The 22,250-nt window shown below is 41.8% G+C and overlaps 1 protein-coding gene across 36 annotated transcripts in view; it reads right to left on the bottom strand.

The window, feature by feature from the left end:
- Nucleotides 1-9,636, bottom strand: part of MADD (MAP kinase activating death domain) — a 60,296-nt gene extending 50,660 nt beyond the window's left edge. For 34 of the 36 annotated variants that reach the window (XM_059819185.1, XM_059819184.1, XM_059819189.1 and 31 more), the window contains exons 1-6: nucleotides 9,575-9,636; nucleotides 6,153-6,767; nucleotides 3,145-3,448; nucleotides 2,674-2,805; nucleotides 1,317-1,430; nucleotides 523-603 (exon numbers count right to left, since the gene is read on the bottom strand). In XM_059819185.1, the coding sequence (XP_059675168.1) occupies nucleotides 523-603; nucleotides 1,317-1,430; nucleotides 2,674-2,805; nucleotides 3,145-3,448; nucleotides 6,153-6,767; nucleotides 9,575-9,636 (1,308 nt within the window). Of the gene's footprint in view, nucleotides 1-522; nucleotides 604-1,316; nucleotides 1,431-2,673; nucleotides 2,806-3,144; nucleotides 3,449-6,152; nucleotides 6,768-9,574 lie in introns of those variants that run through there. The other 2 variants (XM_059819220.1, XM_059819209.1) reach the window with 1 other exon arrangement.
- Nucleotides 9,637-22,250: the final 12,614 nt, after the last annotated feature.

Genomic DNA, 22,250 nt, shown 5'->3' with positions numbered 1-22,250 from the left:
GTTCTAACAGGCCAACTATATGAACGAGGCATCTTAAACAGGTTGACAGAAATTTCCTAGTCCTGTGCTTCCCCTACAAATGACAAAAGGTGGAAGCAGCAGAGACAACAGAAGATGAAACAAGTAACAAAAAATTACAGTGAAGTCCTCTGGAGAAACTACAGTGAGATCTGAAACAGGTCGAAAGTCTCAGATTTAGCTTAGTCAGGAGAAGACAATGTTAGAAAGTCATACAGCTCAGGGAGCTCAAAAGAAGAGACCCCTATAACCTTGTTCAACCAGCCACCCTATCGATTAGCCCACCTCCACATTCAGAGAAGTAGACCTCTCCATGACTGACCAAGGGGCACTTTCTTGAACAAGACTATTCTACCTGATGTTCCAGGATACACACCTGCTTTTAACATGTTTTGCTTTACATTTGCTGACTTGCATTCTTGTCCAGTATAGCAGAAGAGCTGCACAAGACTACATCTGCTAAGTTCTACTGAGTCCAAGTCCTTTCCCCAAAGGGCTTATTACCTGTTTCAGATGCTTTTTCAGCTCTGAAGCTTCTGGTTCTGGCAGTGCTGGCAAAGATTCTGCATTTGAGGGAACAATCACCTGGAATCAAGCACAGCAACAGACTAAAAATTCCCCAGCTGTAGTCATTTCCAAAACAGAATCTCCTGAATCTCCACCACTCCACAGACCAAGGAATAAAAGCCATAAAGTAAAATAATTAATAAAAAAAACCCACAACACAATCCCCCCACACAGACACCTGCATCAATACTTCGACTTTCACTTCTTTATGGTTGTTATTGTTTACAGTATCACAAACAATGGAGGAGTTACTTTATCATTTACCACAAAAAAGAGAAGTTTGAATGAACCCCCACTCATCCTTTGGAATTTCCATCAAGTAGAAGATGTTATACACACTTCCCTTGAAATAGCCTTGCTCATGCCCCAGTAGAAAGTGGGATACATAGTCCCATTTGAATCATGACAACCAATGCTGCTGGAAGGCTCTTATCAGATTCAGTTTCTTAGGTAGGGCTACAAGAGACATGGTCACAATTACTCAAGAAGACAGCTTTATCATTTGTTTGAGGATTTATCTTCTAATGATATAACCAGATGGATTAACTGAAAAAGAATGAGCAAAAGAAAAGGGGACCGTGAGACACAACAAGGAACAGAATCCTAAAGTTCAAGATGGGAGTTGCAAAGGCAGACTGAAGGCAGGCATTCCTAAATTCTCAGTGGGTACACTGATGAAAGTGCACAGTTCCCTGGAAACAAAGCCACAAGTCTTTACGGGCACCACTTACCCTATTGGTATCCAGGTCAATAAGCCATACATCATCAGGCATTTTAAAATCCAGTTTGTAAAGGAAGAAACTTGCTGGAACACCAATGATATAAGGTGTAGGAGCTAGAAGCAACTGAGAGAAAGAGACACTTTAATAAGGACAAGATCTGCATTTGATATCACCATGTTCTTCCCAAATATTTATTTGTTAACTACAGTATGTTTATAGCAGAGACAACACACAAGGCATTGATAAGTAAGTAATTCATTCTATACAATAGAAACATTTAAAAAAAAAAAAAAAAAAGGAAGAAGAATAAAAGCTCCTGCTCAGAGAACTTCAATTTTCATTGAGAAGAAAATAAATTTCTGCCTCCCATGCCCCACCCCGCCTCCCCTCCAGGCATGTAATTTACACGGCTGCATGGTTCTTCAGAAAAAAACTTAGCTAATCTAACAACTTGCCACATCCATCACAGACCAAGAAAAAAGATGTTCAGAGTAAGACCCTAATTAGAGAAGCAGCAAGTCACAGATGAATACACCATCAGTCTCTGCCATTGTAAATTACCCTTGTAATGGTAATCTGGTTTCAAAACAGTAACATCTCTAGGAAGCAGAAGAAATGGACACATTTTTTCAAATGTACATGGAAAACCTAAGGGGAAATTCAGGTTGCTTCTGATAAGGGAATCAGCAGAGGGCAAAGGCTTAAATCAGGAAGGCATGGAGAAGCTTGAGACAAGTGGCTTGGGGGGGTAATTTATTCTTTAAATCTAGAACTGTTGGTCACCTCCAAGCGGCAGTACAAGAACAAACCTGCTGCATCCATTGCAGGATAGCACTGAATAGTAAGATGGCCTGAATTCTGTCTTTCCGGGCAAAATAATGAGCTCCTACAGAGAGCCAACTATTGGTAAAACCCAGGCTCCCAGCTGAAGTAACTCGACACTTCATAATTCTGAGGAGAATAAATTTCAGTCAATAGTTTCTAAACTCTGAATCAAGAGCCCTTCAAGCATCCTTAAATATTACTCTGGACCCTCCCCAACAAACATTAATACTCAATTGGGAGGGCGGTAAATACTCATCATAATATTGTGGATCTATGGCCTTTTAGTCCATTGCTTGTGAACTACCGTGAACTACTGCTTTGAATCATACTATTCACTAAGCTTGCTTTGAAGATATCCTAAATAAGTGGTGTTACCTCCGATTTAATCGGTTAGTCGTGGTCGAAGAATGCTCTTTGCAAGGCAGACTTTGCCACAATCCCTGAGAAAACAGCGGGGAAGGAAACAAGGACTACTCCTATATAAGCTTCAGACATGGCAGAAACATCCTTTGCAAAAGCCCAATAAAGGAAAAATACGCACCTGTTCTGCAGAGGCCATGCAGGTGGGAAGCAGAGGGATCACTGGGAACATGTACTCTAATGGGTAGATCATAGCCACAAAGGCCATCACTGACATTGAGAGCGCATTATAATCTCGGGACTGCAATACAACCTGCAACCAAAGAAACTCGCATGAGCACTGCAGCAACCATTCACTTCTAATACTCCCCCCAGGGGTATACAAAGATCACAGCCTGAAGGCCTCTGATTTGATGGCTGTGAACTGGATGACCTTCCATTAATCTGTCTGAAAACAAGCTTCAGGTGCTTTTTTGAGTCAGAGCAAAACTTTTCAAAACAGGAACCTCAGAAGGAGCTATTCCTTCTCCCCGCAGACAAACTGATTCCAGGCAGTGCAGGAGACAGCTGCTCTACACATCCAGCCTACCCTGGTTTTGGAGAGGGCAGAGCTTCCTACATACCTATCAAAGACCAACTCTTCCCTTCTTACCTTGTGCTCCAGAAGGATGCAGGTCAGCACCTGCAGACAGGCATCCACTCCCAACAACTCCAAAGGCAGATGTAATGGAAAATCCACCAAAGTGAAGCGGGATGGATCAGGAAGAGCAAAGGTCAAAGCTGGCTGCAACTCATGTGGCAAGACTTCCACATCCACCCGCTTCTGACCAGCAACAGGCATCGGCGAACGGAGCAGCCGGTATATCCAGGCCTCAATCTCCCTCAAGTCGTGTAGCAACGCACTAGACTTTTCTTCCACCAGGAGGGAGCCTGTGAAAATCCTCCACATTGTATCCCTGTACAGGGAGAACAACAAGGTTAATACTCCAAGAGCTTCACTTGGCAGCCATTCCGCAAGGCTCTTCCAGGGAAAGGGCAGATCCACCAAGAATTAAAAGATGCAGCTAACAAACGTTTGGTCACACAGAGCAATGGAAGATAGGGATTTAAGCTTACTGAAACAACCACTGTGGGGAAGTATAAATCTTTCTGTGGCAGGAATCCACACAAGTATGTCAATTCCACCTGAGAGTTCATTCATTCACTTAAAGGGTTCAGTTAGGTCCAGATCTCTGAAGATCTCTCATTGCCCTGGTGCTTGAAATTCAGCATGCACATAGGATACTCTCATATCTCATCCAGAATTGCGGCAGACTGATAGACTGCAGGATTCTGCTTCCAGCAGTCCTACAAACCTTTGCAAGAATAGGAACTAAACCTGAGATAATAAAAATATGCCACATCAAGATCTCCCAGATGTTTTGGCATGAGAAAGTACTCTTTCTCATCCTATCCTAAATTGCATTGTATCATTCTTAAGAGCTGAATAACCCATGGCAGAAGTGGATGCATTTCAGCTGAGAATATAAATTTCTGAAAGCTGTCTAGAAAGCATTTAGGTACCTTAGCAAAATAAGCAGTAATTCTTCCATGCCCTAAGCTAGCAATCTGCAAACTTGTAGCTCACAGGCGGGCTGGCCAAAACGCAGGTACAGCATTGCTCAGAGCCTTCAGAGCTTCAAAACTTGAAACCAGGTCTGACAAGGGAAGCAAAGTGGCTTGTCCGCTTCAGCCCTTAATGTTGCAGCACAGTGAAGGCTGCTGTAGCCATTCTGCAAAAAACTTCAGCCTGATAAATATCTTCAGTTACTGTAATAGATCCCTTAGAATGGTATGGGTTCAAATTAGAGGTTCCACCTTACAGTTCACAACTTTAAAAAAGATTAAAGAAAAAGAAAAAAGATGATGACACTGGAGGCTTCAGAAAAGAAGAAAAATTAGAGAAATTTGGAGGGGTCTAACGAAGGCCAATTTGAGAATATGCTGAGTAAGTGATACACCTCTCAGGAACTGTGATGCTTCTCATCCTCCACTCTTCCTTCAGCCACTTGTAATGCACAGGACATTAGGTTGTTAACAGGCACGCTCAACCTTTTGCAAGCTGTAAGGATTCAGTTTCACCTTCATTCTGTCACCACTTCAAACCTACGCTACTTTTCCAGGTCACAGCTTGCAAACCACATGGTAGTTCAAACCTGCTGCTTTACTTTTCCCAGAGGCGTACGCTCAGCATTCCTTCTTTTCCCCTCATCATGTGTCACTCAGGTCTTCTCCTTAAGAATTATGTGCAACAAGAGCAAATTTTTCAAATACCACATGCCATTCAAACACTGGAATACTTTAGCACCCCTTTCAAAAATCAGATGAGCTCACAGAGTTGAGGAAAATAATGAAATTTAGCTTTTTTCTGCCTCAGTAATTATCAGACTAAACCAAGTGACAAAATAAGCTCCCTTATTACATACTTCCTTTTTGGGGGGAGGGGGGGAAATGTTTTGTTCTGACAGAATCATTTTTTCCCCAACAGTCAGTGGATTCAGGTGATAAATCTGCTAATGCAGGCATCAGTCATAAGCCCAGGACACTCTCCTAGAACTATTCCAGGGCAGTAACCCAAGAAGTAGGCTACTGCTGTGTGAACGGGACAGACTTCCCCTTTCATGCAAAATGTAAGGAGCTTATAAATATGAAAATGATAGATGTCCTGTCATTTTTTGCTTTCGACAAGTTTAATTTGGAGTATACCAAGCTACTTAACTTGCATTATGAGCTATCTCACAGCCCCATCCCTCTTACTATTGAGATAATCCCCTCCTTCTCCAGCGATTCATTTTATATTTTCTCTTTTCAATTAGCATATTGGAAAGGAAAATATCATCCTGGAATGTAGGTGTCAGGCACAGTAGCACAGATATACATCCATGACTGATATACATAAAGACATTGTCCCTTCTGTACCCAACAGTGCAACAGCTTTTGTTACATACTCAACATTAAAATAGCAGATATGTGAGATTACTACATTACATTAAAAATACACCAAGTTCCTGTTAATTTGCTGTTACCAACCCCCATTCCCATATGCTTCCTAAACAACTCCTTTGTTTTCTACCTCTCCTCCCTCTCCCCTTCAAATATTGTACTTTGATCTCTTTCAGCCATTCCTGCTTCTCTAGTCTTTTCTCTCCCACGCTGAAGTTCAGATTGTTTCATAAGCTCGTTAAGCACACTTTCATCATTTCCCTCTTGCCCCAAGTGGAAATTCTCTCTGTTATTTCTTGGCTGTTTCTAATTTGCCAGAGAATCAGTCCTACGTACGCTGCCACAGAGCTTATATGCCATAGCAACAGTAACAACATCAGTGCTCAGCTTCAGAAAAGATCATGCTCAGTCAGTTGTTAGCAGGATAGTGCCTCCTTAGGCATATCAGAAATGAAAATCATACCAGGTTACAGAATCAGACAGAGAAGTTTTAAAGAAATCATCACAAAAATTTCATTTTCCTACCGTGATCCTGGGTTAAAAGAGCAAAAAGGTCAACCATTGATTGGTGTGGCTGCTTCTCCAACCACACCTGTAGCCACAATTTGCCGTGCAGACAATTGCAGCCCTGGACACAAACAGTGAGAGGAAAAAGTTCTTTCATCCCCCTCAACATACCTCTGCACCCCACGAGGAATCCCCAACTTCTTGCCCAACAATCTCTCACTACAGCAGTCCACAAGTCTCTTGAGGGTGTACAGACACTCACGAAAGGTCGAAAAGAAGGGATAATGACTAAGGATGCACAGAGAAGTCAGAGTGCTGTTCCGAGAGCGATGGCTGCCTTTGGCCAGACGCTTACTGCGCGGTGATCGATTCACATCTGGGGTAGACTCTGTACTTGGAGCCTGCAGTGAAGAACCACTCTCCGAACTCTCAGTGCCCACTTCCTCTTGAGGTGCAGATGCATCCCCAGGTTTGGGGATTTTCTGTCCCTCCCGAGCTCGATGCCCCCCTGTGCCTTCTCCCTTCTCCTTGGGTACTCGCTTCTGGAAGGAGCGGTAGAAGTTGACACAGATTCCATAGCGAATGACACCTGTATCCTTGTCTGTAAGTGTGAAGACAAAGGAATTGTCATCACGGAAGCTCATGCGTTTTTGCCGCACGCTCAGGCATCCTTCTGGCTGGCAGAAGAACACAACATCAGGCGGCAGAGGAAAGTCCACGTGGTCTTCTAGAGGGTAACGCCGCAGCAGTTCAGGAGTCTGAGCAACACTATCGCTACTTGGCTGCCTACAAAAAAAGCAAACAAAAAAATCATACATAGTTGACTAATGCCAATAAAAACCTTTGGTATCTCCCTACTAACATGTCAGGAGCCTGTGGGCTCAGCTTCATCTTTCTTTCTTCTCTCCACAACTATCCAGGTAAAGCGCAGCTTCTCAGTCACTAGCCACAATGCTCAATCACTAGCACAAGGCCACAATTGCAGAAAGGTTAAATAAAAAAGTCTATACCATCATTATCAAGGCCCAACAAGGAACCTGTTAGAATCTGAGTAAGAAAAGGACTTTCAGGAGTATGTTGTTCCCAGGAGAACATTGTATTGTCACATTTCCCTGATTTTGATTTCCAAAACAAATTTAACGGCACAGGTCTCTGGGCAGCACTTGGGTAGGAAATACACTGTCCCTCTCTAAATATACAGTCAGGTGAAAACCCCCTGGATTTCAGCCATTTATGAACAAGATGAAAAATTAAATGAGAAAATCCAGTATCAATTCCTAACTGGGAAAAACAAGAATTTACTAGGAAAGAACTCAGACAAATGGTGGAATGATATGGACCTCATCTGTAAAATTTTCATTAACAAATTCTAGCAACCATAGATATATATATTTCTGTGTTTGATTTTCAAGTTGGATTTGAAGTATAAGCTACTATAAAAGCTGGGTAGTAATACGCAGACCTATTCAACACTGTGGCTTACCAACCTTTGTACCACAAATCACTAATGGAACACAAAGACAGAAAGGCAATACTGTTTATTCCTAATTTTCCACCAGAAGAACAGATTTTTTCAAGGTATGAACTATTTTCCTACCACTGCTTTTCCATGAAAATTACTGAATAACTGCCAAAGAAATAGTATGAGATCCACATAGTGAAGGAAGAAAAATATGGCCCCAGAACAACCTCTGTTTGGTTTGAGCCCATTGCTATAAAGTCTGATCTCTCACCATTTTGTAAAGTAATTAGCATTTAGTGTTATGTTTACTAAACGGGATGTAGGAGACCTGGCTCCACCATCACTCTCTACAGAATTTCATACAAGACTTTTTCTCACCTTGATACTTTAGATTTGCCCATTTCAAAATACAAATGACACTTGTTTTTCTCTTATCTGAGAGGTGAGAAAACCCAAAGAATAGCAACAGAATGTTTGTAATTTACAAAAGAAAATCACTGGTGTAAATAGCTCTGCTGACTAATTCTCTCAAACTAATACTTTATTAAAGAAAAAGTAAAAACACTTTAGTAATAAAGCATAAATTGGTAACAAAATTTATACTGCCTGTACAGTTAAGTACTGAAATACTGTACAAAAAGAAAAACCAAACCCTAAAAAGCTTTTATATATTAGTGGACACAGCTAATGCATCATCTGCTGAAGAAATGTCAAATAATGCTGGTACTGTTTAGGGAGTCTATTTGGCAGTAAATGGTTAAAAAAAAAAAAAAATCAACAAAGTACCAGTGAACGTATCATCAGTTCATGCCTTTGCAGTAATATTAGCTACAAACCCAGAGTCTTCTCAGACATTTAGAAAATTTGCATCTAATAAAAGGGACTACTTCCAAAAGGCATTGCATTGCTATTTGTGCACGGTGGATAACAAGACGTAACGGTAAAGGCCACATGGAGCTCCTAAGGACTTTGCAGTAGAAGCTACTTCAGTCAGCTCCACTTCTTATCATAGGCATTTGCTGAAGTGCCTAACAAGACAATAGACCTCTGAGCATTAGCAATCTAGCTACCACTGCCCAGCAAAAAGCTAGAGAACTGTAGGAGTCCAGAAGTGATGCTAGCAAATTTCTTAGTGAGAACATCAGGCACTATAAGTGTCACTGGAGGAGGCAATTAACATTTCTTCCTCCTTCTTTCCCTAGTCGGTGACATACATATGGAAAACTTGGTTATTTTTCTACAGACAATAACAAGTAATTGAACTGTTAAATTATTATGTCCATAAAATACAGTAATAAAAACAATTATTGCTTAGGATTATGTCACTTCCTCCACTTAACCTATTTAAATATTGCACTCAAAGTATTCTGAGTGGGAGGTAAAGCAACAGGCTGATGCACATAAACCACTGATATTTAGAAACAAAAGTAGAATAGACTTTGGAATACACCCATTAAATAGACTGGCAGAAAGTTACTGCATAATACTTGAATAAAGAAAAACACTTACTGAGCACCTGTCTATTTGACAAACAGCACACATATCAACCCCACATTTCATATACGCTTTAAGTAAATAAGCATAATGTTTTATCTATTGATAATTAATAAGACTTTAAAAAAAGAAAGCATTCATGTCATTCCTATGAGGATAAATGAGTATTAGAGGGAGAAACAGCCAAGTAAGGCAAGTTCCAGATTACTTTTTTTTTTTAAACTGAGTTTACAAACCACACTTCAAAAGCTAGAAAAGTAACCCCAAACCAGTATTTTACTTGCATGTGGCTTTCCGTATTTTCAGTTTGTGAATCCCTCTATCCTGATGCCAGTAGAAGCAAAGAAGTTCAGACACACAGGCTACCAGAGAGTCATAAATAAACTGGCTTTTCTTAGTCACCCTTTGCAGACCCTTGAAAAGGAGTCTAAAGACTGCAAGTTAAGAAACTTTGGCTGCACTAGTACCTATCAAAAAGTGCCCTGGCCCAAGTAGATGCTCCCATTATGGTAGCATTCTGCACGTATTCCAGACAGCACTTCCCCAGCACCAAGCAAGGCTTCATCAACGGATGCTAGGCTATTTATCCCCACTCTACTGCCCAAGCAAAAGCAGTGCTGAGACTCTTTTACGTTACCTGGCTCCAACGATCACAAGATAGTCGAGTAACCGAGGGCAGATTTTCTTTTTCTGCACCATTGTCCTGGACGCCCGTCCCTATGTCATCTCAGTGAATTTCTGTTCATCGATCCACTCGTCAGTTATCCCGTCAGCCGTGATCGACTGCCTTGGGGAACAGAATCTGCTTGGAATTGTCTAGCAAGTCCAACCTACAATCAAACAAAGCAAGAGTGTCAAAGGCACAATCGGGAATACCAAATATGTATAAGCAACTTCATGACCTTAACTACATTCCCAAAAAGCCTCAGCATTCTGTGCAGTCATGGCCATCCACAGATCTCGCTCTTCATGAGTATAAAACCACAACCACAAGCCCACAAAAGCAGAGAGAGCTGAAAACCACACCAAAAAGTACAAGAGGATCTCAAGAAAGACCACAGTCAAACAAAGAATCATATCACTGGCAAAGAGCTATTCATTAAATAGTTTGAGGCAAAAGTATTGTTTAGGCAAATCCCTGGGATTCCTACAGTCCTTGGGAAAGGAACTTTAACTGGCAATTCTGTACAGTTAAACATGACTGAAGAAAAAAAGTGCAACCTGAACTTTATCTCTCTGATAAACAGAATAACTATAGAAGGGGTAATACCAAGAGGAGTCCAATTTGATATAACGCACCTCACCCTCCCAAACCTGGATGTGGTCCAGAGCAAGATGATTTCGACAATCCCCAACGACTGCAATCTCTAACACTTTTTCTGTGAAGATACAGAACTGCAGTTCTATAGAATTGCAGTTTGCAACTGCAAAAGTGCTTCTTGTAAATCATACTGTTTCCTTCCCCTACTTTATTCAAGTCCATTTATCTTGTGTATCTTCACCATTTACTCTTGATGCCCACGCCTCCTACAGCTACTTTCTCTGCCCTTTTTATAACAGAAAAATCCTCTTGGCACAATTGGTATTTTACTGCAGCATTGTTATCTGTCAATAACTATGCTTAACAGATACCCAGAATTCAGTAAGCACTGTAAAATTGTTCTTTCCAATCCCACCATTCATACTTCATTGAATTCATGAAAGAGAGGAAAAAAAAAAAAAAAATCCTAAAAAGTACTCAAGTGCCATATTACAACGTTCCCTTCCTACATTTGAAAACAATCTGAAAACAGAAATTTTCTGAAACAGAAAGTTCTTGGAAACTCTAAAATCAGAGATGCTCAAACTGTACTACAAGTTTACTGAACATATCAATGAAAGCATTAATAAAGTTATTTTATATTAAAAGAATTGAACTGATTGCCTTCTGGGGCATATTCAGAGTAAGGTTTCAATTTCAGTTCATGTTTACATCCTAAGGCTATCACAGAATTCAGAGAATTATTATTACTGTACTAAAATCTTTCAGTTCTGCAGCATAAAGTTTAGATTTTATTTGTATAAAAGTATAACAGATTTACTAACAACCTGTAAATCTCAGCAAAATTAGGTAATTTTCTTGATGTTTCTCACTACTTCACAACCAAAAGTTAGTTAAAGGCACGGTAACTGTCAGCATCTCGCAATCTCATTCAAAGTTTAGCATCATACTTGCTTTTTTGCCAGCCCCTCACATTCCAGGTACAGAGTTGGGGAATTTTATTCATTAGCCCTCTGAATACCAGCAAGTATAAAACCACACAAAAAAAGTATGTATACAATTTACCAAAAAAGGAAAATCATACTAGTCAGTAAGTATTAAGTATGGAATAATAAACTGAAAGAAACCTTAGCCCTCACACACACAAAACCCCACATTTTGTAAGACTTTGTGGCACAGTTTTAGTTGATCCTCAATTACAGTCGCTGTAGGTTCCTAAGTGACAGCACTATGAATTACCTTCTCTGAGCTGCAATACTTTTATCAATTATCTTCTCTGAGCAACAGAGAAAATACAGACACAGGAAGCAAAGCTCCTCTTTCTTCATTTTAATGATATTATTGAAAACGTTGTAGAATCTGTCCTGCAACACCTCTTGATCCAACATATTCTGCAAATATCTTGGTGTAGATAAACATGAGAGGAACAAGATGGAGTTGGGATGATCAAGTGGATCTTATTGCCTTCAGTTTGAAGAACTACTTTATCTGTTTTCCTTCCAAATAGCTTTACCCAGAACTTTTTAAGGAACTCACTGTTCAGTTACAGATACGGACGTAGGAGTAAGTTACCACGAGGTAACCTAGAAGTATGACTTCGAGGAACTTCTGCCACTCAGTGGTAACCAAACATATGTTCTTCCTCTACAACAGAGACAATCCTACCCCTCAGTGAGGGTGGAGAAACTAAACTGCATTTACAATAGAGTAAAAACATATGCAAAGACTAGAGAGTAAGTGAGAGGCTAGAAGACCAGAACCTTAGCTTACCTTTCAGTAACTTGTCCATACCCTGTGTTTTTTCTCCTATTCTCTAGCCTGGAGAACACCTCATGACTGCAATTCATTACACATCTTTCCCACAGTTCTGCAAAGGAGCTAGCGAGGTATGCTGTATGAAGACCTCCATCAAAACCATAAAATTTTCAAGAGAGTATCCAAGCAGACCAGTACAAGGAACATATGCAGGGCTTCCAGTGTCCCTGGATTGGCTGAAGCTGCATCTTAGTGATGCCATACACCAAAGTTTCTGTCAGTTTTTTAAAAAAAGATCTGAGCACTTTCCGAGATTTCTAATTTCTGCTGCAAGACAGGGAGACCAGACTGATGCAGATATTCTGCAGGGGCTTCTAGAGTCCCCTTTACTTGGCTACTTATTCTTTACAAGGCCATCATTACGGTGAGACATAAGAGGAAAAAGGCTTTCTTTTGAAAGATGAAGTTTTGCTGGATTGGAGTAAAAGGTAGAGAATTAGAACAAAGTTTAGGTTTTTTGCCTTCCCCTATTCAATCTCTTGCTTCTTCAGAGGTCTAGTAATGGCTGATGACAGCAATTAAAGAGCATTAGATCAATATTTGCTGGAACTCACCTGCCTACTCCTGCTTGCATCAGACACCACAGCTGATGATCTGTATAAACCAACACAAACAGGCATCACAGTCCTGCTTCTCTCTCGCTGTCTGCCAAAAGCTTGCTTTCAGGACAGTGTCATTCCCTCCTCTCTGCTGCTAGAAGTGCTCGTGCAGTTACATGATGAACCAGATTGTGGAATTGATACGGACTAAAACTAACACCCTCCCTTCTCCTCCCTTGCCGCTTTTGTTTTTACTAGGTTATGTCTACGACTTGGTTCACCAAGTGGCCACACAAATGCTTGTGCAGGCACAAAGAAAAGGCAGGAGCGAGCAGCTAAGGGAATCTGGAAAATTTGATTGAACATATTATGATGACAGAACTACAGATGACACCTTCTCTACAGGCAATAAAGATGTAAAGTAGTTTCTTTCTCAGAGATTTGCTATCATCCTTCCTCTAGCTCCTAGGTTTTACAGACTAAGTACATTAGAACAGAAAGAGATCCGAGAGATACTTCCATTTCTCCTCTTTCATGTCGGCATTTGGACCTGAACTGAGATATTATCTTGACTCTGAGATGGTACAGGTTTTGACATTGATGGCCTCTTCTCTCTCTCAAGCTGCTTAACTCTAGGTTGCTTTTTCTGAAAAGGTCTTCTGCAGTGTGCTTTCTCTTTGCAAACATCTTGGAACCAGCCCCTTAAGGCTGAATCCTCAAGCAGCACTTGAGAAGAAACCTACTATAACTTCAACTCAAGAAAAGGAGAAAAATAAAGTAGTGAAGGCCACCATGGAAACATACTGCACATACATGTATCAGAGAACACCATAATTTAAATAAGCACTCAGATGGATGGTGAACAGGTTGGTGAGAACTAACACTACCCACGTACTGCAGCAGTTGTCAGCAATACTCATGAACTAGTAGAAATTGGCACAGTAGCCTAGACGTAAAGACAAAGGCCAGAGCCAGCACTAACCCACAGCCTACCAGTAACTCAAGACAAAAAAGTGTTGAAAACAACACTTCTATTACTGGCACTACTCTACAGTTCAAAATTCCCCAAACACCCACGTTTTAGGTTGTAGCACAACTTCTTAAGAGGGCAATCTGCATGGTATTCTGCAATTTAAAGTCCCCCCAGAAATAAAAGTCTATATAAACACATACACTCTCATGAAAAGCACACACCACAGAACAGATATGGTAGCACGGAAGAACTGCAGCAGACTTTATCGGTTTAGAGCCATCTGTGTCAGACCGATACCCAGCATTAGCCCCGAGAAACACGAATTGTGCAGCACCCCTCTCTCATCTACCCCTTGGAGTCTTCAGTCTTTTTAAAAGTGTCTTTTCTTCCTGGACACAAAGCTAGAGGAACAAAGTCATTTAGTCAAAGAGTAACTTGAACACAACAAACTGTTAACCCAACTTAGCGCACTTAGAGTCGTTTTCCTCATACAGAAGCTTCCAGCATTGATAGGCCAGCCTTACACTCAACTGTATGATAGTCAGCAGGTATTTAAATCATTGCTTGAAAAAATGATACAAAGAGAGCAGATTATTTTCCAACAGGCAGATGTTAAGCCCTGCTTTCCTTACAGCTCTTCCGTAGTTTAGGATGGTACCAGAAAGGCCTCACCTTCTGTTATCTCCAGCTTTTATCTGGTACAAGGATCATACCGTACAGTTCACCAGTGCATGGATACCTTTAGAATATAAATCAGGGTCATACAATTCAATTTATTAACTGACTGAGCGAAAAGCATACAGTGGGACATTAATTTCTGAGAGAAAAAAAAGGAAGTTGTGAAGGAGACAGCAGGAATTACAGGACAGAAGCTACATGAATTCTGGTTCGCTGAAATCCTGCCCTGCGAAAGACCAGATTTCCAGCCATGTCCAAAAGGAACTAAATTTTCAGTTCCAAAACGTCCTTGGAACATCTTGAATTTCTATTTATTCTCAGCCAAGACAGTCTGTACTCAGTTCAGATCTATAGCCACTATGCCTGACCTTAGTGCATTGTTTACTGTGAACTCAAGATCCATACCAATCAGACCAAACTGAAAGCTGAAACAAACACAAATAGGGCCAGGAGTTTCAATGCCCACTTTTTGGTTGATTTATGTTTCATTTTCTCACGTTACACACCTTGAGTATGCTGAGACAGCTATCTGCTAAGCTATGAGAAATAGGTGCAAGTACCTCAGGAGCAGCCAACCTCACCTGTGTGGCCAGAAACCCCCACTTAACTCACCATAGAACTGGAACCAACACAGTGTGAAGCATAATACGAACTATTCATGGAAGCTTTGACCTGCCTTTAGACATTTCAATAATCTTTATGGAATCTTTACCACTGAAATTTTGATTATTTCTTCCTCCAAGTCTGTTTCAAGTGACTCCAGCCATTATCTCTGGTACAGCACATACTATTTTTGCTTGTACTATGCTTTTAAAGAGGCAGATAAGCAGTACCCATTTCACATGAGCCATTTTACACTTTTTCTGCTTAACAGCTATATTAATATTAAACACTGCTAGTAGTTTTACACTTAAAAATACACAACATTCTAGGAAGCCCATTGCCCCTATTATCCACATACTACAGTGCATCTACTAACACACGAAACACAGATGACAGTGCCAAGCTTCTCCAGAGCTTGGCAGAACATGGAAAAATTTCTAAAGTCAGACCTGGATGGACTTGCTATACTGGTGCAGCTGCTTTGTGTGTTACCATCCACCTTGGCAAAGCAGCAGTGCATGCCAATGCTGTGACTCCTAAAAAGATACTAGCGTTTTGGCACAAAAAAAAAAAAAAAAAAAAAAGGAGGCATTTTCAAAGCATTGCAAGCATGCCTAAAACAGACAATGGCATATTTATCTAGTACGGTTAGTCTATAATATAGGTGTGGTTCTGCGAAATGCCTAGGGATAGTTCCAAGCATAAGAAATCACCCAGTAGAGAACAGGACTGCAGGCAGATTCTAAAAGCATCCTCCCTGGAGCACACTCATCACTTGAGTCAGTAAGAGTTCCTTACGGATAAAACAGCAGATGCATCCCAACTGTTTCCACTTTCCATCTATTCATAAAGCTCGAGGGAAAGACAGAATAAATAAGATTAAAGAAAATTAGAGAATGAATCATGAAAACAGTTTTTGGTAATACAAGACGACATCCTTGGAAGCCCTTCTGAAGAATGGTAACAATTTAAAGGTTTCTGCCTTTCCTGCTATAGAATGATATTACCTCTTTGCCTTCTGAAAACAGTACTGACACAGCCAAACATCTTTAGCCTCCTCATCAGTCTTCCAGAGCAAAATGGAGGTAGCGCGGAGAGGGACGCCGACAAATAGACTGAACATGACCAGAATTAGTTCACAAACAGAAGTATCATGCCACACAGACAGGAACCTTTTTGCAGCATCACAGAGTGAAGCTGGACTGATTCAGGTTCTCGGTCGCTATAGTGACAGATTTCCCTGTCCTTGCCATACGCTGGCCCTTCAGCCCTTGTCATATGCTGGCCCTTTGGCATTGCCTCCTCTCTCCCCCCTGCGTCAGCCAAATGCTTGGCTAAAGCAGCCTGCTGTACATGCAAGACCACGCAGTCGCCACACATGCACATGCTGTGAAAACAGACCCACAGGTAATCTGATTCAGATCAATCTCCATAGCAACCCAATCTTTAGTCCCTAGATTTTAGCCTGTCAGGTCTATTTATAGAGCAGCTGCAGCACTCCACCACCAAAGCTCCCTGCGCTGCCCACACTACAAACAAGCTTCGCCCAGGCACAAGGACCGCCTGGAGCCGACGCTGAAGCGTACCCCTCCTGGCACCTGCGGGCCCCCGAGCTAGACGACAGCGTAGTATCTGCAACATGTTAAACGCCTCCCAGTCGGTGAGGTTTTCCATATCCACGAATACCTACAAGTATCAGAAGTCGTTATCGCTCACGGAGAGCCGAGTACCAACGGCAGCTGACAAAATCCGCTTATCCAGGTACAGGCAGGATGCTTCCGCTGACACCCGCTGCAGCCGCTCCTTTAGTCTTGCGCAAAAAGGACATGCAAAGCGTGCCAACGCAAATGTGCGATCCTAACGGGAACTTGCAGGCAGCAGCAAATGTAAAGGAGTGGTCCCAGCAGTACCTGCCCCACAGAAGCGCAGCTGTACCCACCAGCAGGTACTTGAAAACCGTGTGGCTGGGACGTTCATCTACCAATTGTTTAAAAAAAAAAAAAAAGAAAAAAAAAAAAGAAAAATCAAGACCGAGGCCTTGAATGAGGGATGAGAGATAAGCATGTGAGAAAGAACGGTATGCAAATACTGTTATCCATTTTATTCTACTACACTCTTGGGGAAAACCATCAACAGTAAACTAATGCAGGAGAAGCATACACTTTTACAGTATTCTACTTGCTAACAGGAAGGAGATGACACATTTTAGCCTCAGCCCCGTTCATTTCTCACACTTCAATCTAAAGGTTAAAGACCTTATTCCCCTCCCTTCCTTTACTGCCCGAAACACCCCTCTCGTGATCCTCCCTACAGCTCCTTGTAGTGCAGGGCATGCAGAGCACTACTCGCCATCTACTCACAGGACATAAATTCCAGCATAAAAACCCTCTGTCAACCCAGCCAGTTCTCCTGCTCTACACCATTTGAATTTAAATTCATCTTTTATTTAAAAATAATCTCCAGAGATTTGCATGAGAGAACAGCAACACAGGAGCTTTGGCTCCCTGCCCTTCACTCTTTACAAGTCCGTCCTTTTTTTGCCCTCCTCGTGCAACGTCACCATCACAAAATACAAGAGCCTTCTCATCTATTTCTACCTCATCAGCTTTTCACCGATCCTCAAAACTCCAGTATCAGCCGCTCATATGCTTGGCAAGGAAGCGGGGTGGGGGAAGGCAACCCAAAATCTCAAAACCTACACGAAGTCCCCAAACCAAATTATCCTCACCTTCTGCAACCGCTACGGCAGTACGTTCTTTTCCAAACAGAACTACTTTCGGCTCAAGTTTTGAGCTGAGAAACTTCCTCACTGCTTTTGAGCGCAGCCGAGACCCCAGCGCCCACGAGACACTTCCATTCCCAGCCCTCTGCCCAGTTCCCATTGGAGAAGTAGGCCACAGTCCCCATAACGCGGGCACCAGCAGGTTTTTTTTCCGAAAGCCAACCACTGCAAATGTACAGCCATAAAAAATTAACAAGACAACAACAAAGCATGTGGCATTTAAATTGAGAGAACTGCTGGATGCAGCTGCAACTGCTAAATTATTCAGTGCTCTCCCTTGCCACGGTGCCTTCCCCAGCCCCGGCAAGCAGCTCTGAGCCAGGAGCTCAGAGAAGAGCCTTGTACAAGAGGACCGCAGGCAGAAAAGACACACCGCAGGCAGAGAGCAAGGAGAGCACCAACGATGAGCGGCTTCCCCTCTCACATAGGTTTCAAGCTATTCACCTACTCATTTAACAGGTGACATCGCTCATGGCATCACCACCACCACATACAGGCACATTCAACTCTCTTTCCTGGAGACGGGCCACACAGGGACAAACCACAGGCTCACCGGGATCCCGACAATAAATTCCAGCCATTTTTAAGGCAGAAAAGCGGGACGCTCACGACCAGCGTGGAAACACTGAAACACTGCTCAGGATAATGAGAACCGGAAAATAAAGAGAAGCACTTGAAATAATCCAGTTATTTGGCTGTTGTTAGCACAACAGAACTGGTACTCAGAGCCTCACATCTGTTTTGTCTTGTCCTAGAAGCCTGTCACAGAATCACAGAATCACTAAGGTTGGAAAAGACCTGTAAGATCATCAAGTCCAACCATCAACTAACACCACCATGCCCATTAAACCGTGTCCCACAATGCCTCATCCACATGTTCCTTGAACAACTGTCTCCCCGCGTGTGCCACCTGCCTTGTTATTCCTTCGCTCTATACGCCTTCCCCTTCTCTTCATCAACACCGTGAAAAATCAGAAACTCCCACTCTCGAACTGATCCTACTATTAATTTTGGTGGTAAATCATAGTACCAGCTGGCCGAAACTGAAAAGAAAGCAGAGAGTAAAAGCCCATTTTCTCTCTGTAGAGCTCTGGGACGTGGGAAGCGCGTGTTTGGCAGACTCACCCCCATGTAAACATCGGAGGAAGCAAGCTCAGAGCGAAGAAGGGATGGGAACCACCTCAAGCAACTGTTAGGGCCAGCGAGCGACAGAACAAGGGGTCCCGAGGGGACCTTCTTGACGTCGGCAGTCGCCACGGCAAAGGAGGGAGGGAAAACAAAACACCTGCCGGGTATGTCTGAAGGCTGACGAGAGAAATAAGGGAGAGACGAGGTGGCCTAGAGGAAGGGGCAAGCACGCGCAGCTCCTAGCTCTGGCAGAGCACAGTTTAACCGCTATCAAGAGGAAACAGATATGGACACGGCAGCAGAGCGGCTCAGTGCTCTTGGGTGAAGCAATTTTGGTGAACACCTTCAATTCTTAATCATCTTTATCACAAAACAGCACTCCCCCTGCTATCTGATGCAGAGGCAGAACTCCCCATCTCCTGCCACAAGGGCCTTTCCAGAGCAAGTACAATATACCCAGGCAAGCAGAGATCCAGGGAAGCTGGTGTCACAGCTACGGGTTAAGGTGACGACCAAACATTTGATACTGATAGTGGGAAATTTGGTTAGAATATATAGGGAAGCAGGACACAACCATGGCGCTGAACTCGCAGACGTGACAAAGAAAAGGAACAGATTAAGAAAAAAAAAAAAAAAAGCTGCTCTGCTCAAAAGATAACACACAGTTCCTGGAGGTCATCAGATACGTTACTGTCAATCCGGGTATCTTCGTCCCCTGTGTAAAAAAACAAGGTTAATTTCCTGATTCTCACAAATACCACTTAGAACAACTGTTTAGAAATGAGTTACAAACAAACCAAAAAGGAGAGATCTGACAAACATTACAGGATACATCAAAGGCAACATGATGACCAGCCCTTTTTTGAGGGCTGCCGCCGCTGTGAAATATCGAAGGCTGTGGAAGAAAGAGAAAACCATGAAACTTTGTTCCTTGCTGCTACACTGATGTGTTATTTCTCACAGGGACCTGGAAATGCAACAGTCTCATTTAACTGCGATGCCTAGGAAGACAGCACGAGAACTGCCTCAGCATAGGTAATTCAGCCATATGCAAGCAGCGCTTCTGAACTTTTTAATCACTGCAAGGGTCCTGCTAGTAGCAGTGATTAAAAGTAAACACAACCTCTCACGATCCAGTGGTTTCTGGGCACCAAAAGGCACAGCTTCCCCATTTGGGCATTCTCCAGTATAAAGAGATTTTGGAGCTCCTGGCAGTATGTGGGTCGTTTCTTCAGAGTTTTACTGGGTTTGGGGTTTCAGTCAGTTATTCTAGCCCCAAGAGACAAATCAGGAGCATGTTTCTCAATCATCAACAGTAATTTTCATGTGGTCGTGACAGGTTTAAAGGCCTCCAGTGACAGAGAATCTAATCGCTCTAAAATTATTTTCTAGCTCAGACAACAGAGCAAAGACCAGCTGAATTACACAGGCTCAGTTACAGAGAGCGAACAGTAGGTCGTCGTTAACAGTTTGTCATAGCTCTTGAGGTGGAGAAGGAAAAGCAGCAAACCCTTCCGTCATCAAAAGAAATACCACAATTATTCCACAGATTAACAGATTATCACACTAAAAACCATTCCCTTCTAATTGATGCCTCATGCTGCTCATTTTTATTTCACTTCATGTCTCGTTAGGTCACTGACGATGCTTTTCCTTCATCAAAATTTATACCTTGAGATAGATGGAGATCGTTTAAACTGGGGAAGTGATATTAATCTTGCATACCAAGCTCGCTCATTCTTGTTTCTAAATCCTTTCCCCGTTGCTGCAAATCCCCAATCAGTAGCTGCATTCTGTATTTTCTACTAGTGCGTTGAATAACTACGTCAAAGCCTTTCTGCTAAGGTGCCGCCCGGAAATTTAATGCAGTGCATCTTAAATGCAGGCACAGTAGAGCAAAAGGACATTTGCAGGAATTAATCTGGGTTGTAACATACGCATTGCCTGTCTCCGATTCCTTCCTAATGGAAAGTAAGTCAAACATTCAACTCTGTACTTGGTTTTCACAAAAAAGTATCAATTTCCGTCTTGTGGCCATGATGGCACTACCCACCCAGTTAAAAACTACAGCGTGAAATGACAGCCAAGTCGCTAAGTTTTACATCATTTGTTATCCACTCTCATGCACTAAACCTCTAACAGTATTTTTTCCCAAAAAAAGAAAGTAATTTCTCTAACAAACACACCTGGGCAGAAGTATCAGAGAAAATCTATTAGCTCAAGCGCTGTAAATTAAAAACTGTGAAGAGATGTATCCTCTTAGAATTCAGCAGGACTTCTGACTTGCTAATTTAATACCAGAAATTTTCATAAATAGTTGGCTTTTCAACTGACTTATTGCAAAAGATATTAAATAGACCAGACTGAACATCTTTCCAGAAGTATGGCTAGTACATCCCGCCTACACATAACCTGAATATTTGATACAGCTTGAGGTGAGAGGGAAAAAGCTAAAAATTATGAGCCTCTGTGCCCCTCACCCCAAACCAGATAAAATCAAAGCCAACATTAAATTAATTTAGGAAGATGATATGAACAAGCACTTTAGTAATACTTGAGACGCACCGATAGCTCTACCATTTCTATTGAACCATCAGTCCTGATACTCTAAAAACTAGAAAGCTACTTTGGCTAGGTGGGCAAGGCTTACTGTTAAAAATCATTGAAACTTTTACTTCTCCTTCTCCAAAATCCTTCTGAAACAGACTGAAGTTGGACTTCATTACATACACACCCTGTCTGCTTTCAAAAGAGTTACAGAATGGTATCAAGGTTGAAGAAGAGGTTTGCCCTCTAGAATATTTACTCTGTGTTTTTCTGTGAAAACTTGAAACCAGAAGACCTATTTTTTTGCTACTTGCTACACAGCCTTTGATTCACCACCATTCATGGTTTTGGCATGTAGCACATGCATCATCAAAATGTATCTTGGCCATATTATGCATTTTGTATGGAAAACATTCTTTCCATGCATGTTCCTTTTTGTCCATTCAGTAAAACTAGGACTGTTTTAAAAACAGTAATGGTATGGAAACCAATGCAGTAGGACTCTGAAGCTTACAGCTTGAAAGATGTTAATTTGGTAAAAACACAGAAGTCCAGCCTTGCGATTCAACTGCAGCACCACTGGACAGGCATGTACAAGAGCCTGGGGTGCAGACAAGGTGATATTATTTTTCAAACAAAAGTGTTCTAGAGACTTGCTGATGATTTTGCATTTTATTAAACACACAGTAAGATGCTTAATGAGCGTATAATTAATTCCACAGTATATTAAATTGGGTCCAAGAGCTTTGTATTTTCTAACGATACAACAGTAAAGCAAAAAGAACTATTTTATAGCTGGAATGATCGATCAGTTCAGTATTACATAACATGCTACGAGGGGATGGCCACATCAGATCCTGCAAAAACTGCGTTTTAGCTATGTTAGATGTCTCAGGCGCTCTCTCTGACGTGTCAGGATTGCAGATTTTCATTAGTGCTGAAAACAGCAAGTACTTCTTGTGCCCATCCAAAACAGTTCCCAAGGTT

This window comes from Gavia stellata, chromosome 7 (assembly GCF_030936135.1).
Source record: "Gavia stellata isolate bGavSte3 chromosome 7, bGavSte3.hap2, whole genome shotgun sequence".
Classification (NCBI taxonomy): domain Eukaryota; kingdom Metazoa; phylum Chordata; class Aves; order Gaviiformes; family Gaviidae; genus Gavia; species Gavia stellata.
Note: the sequence above shows the minus strand (reverse complement) of the source record. Positions and strands in the feature narration are given on the sequence as shown.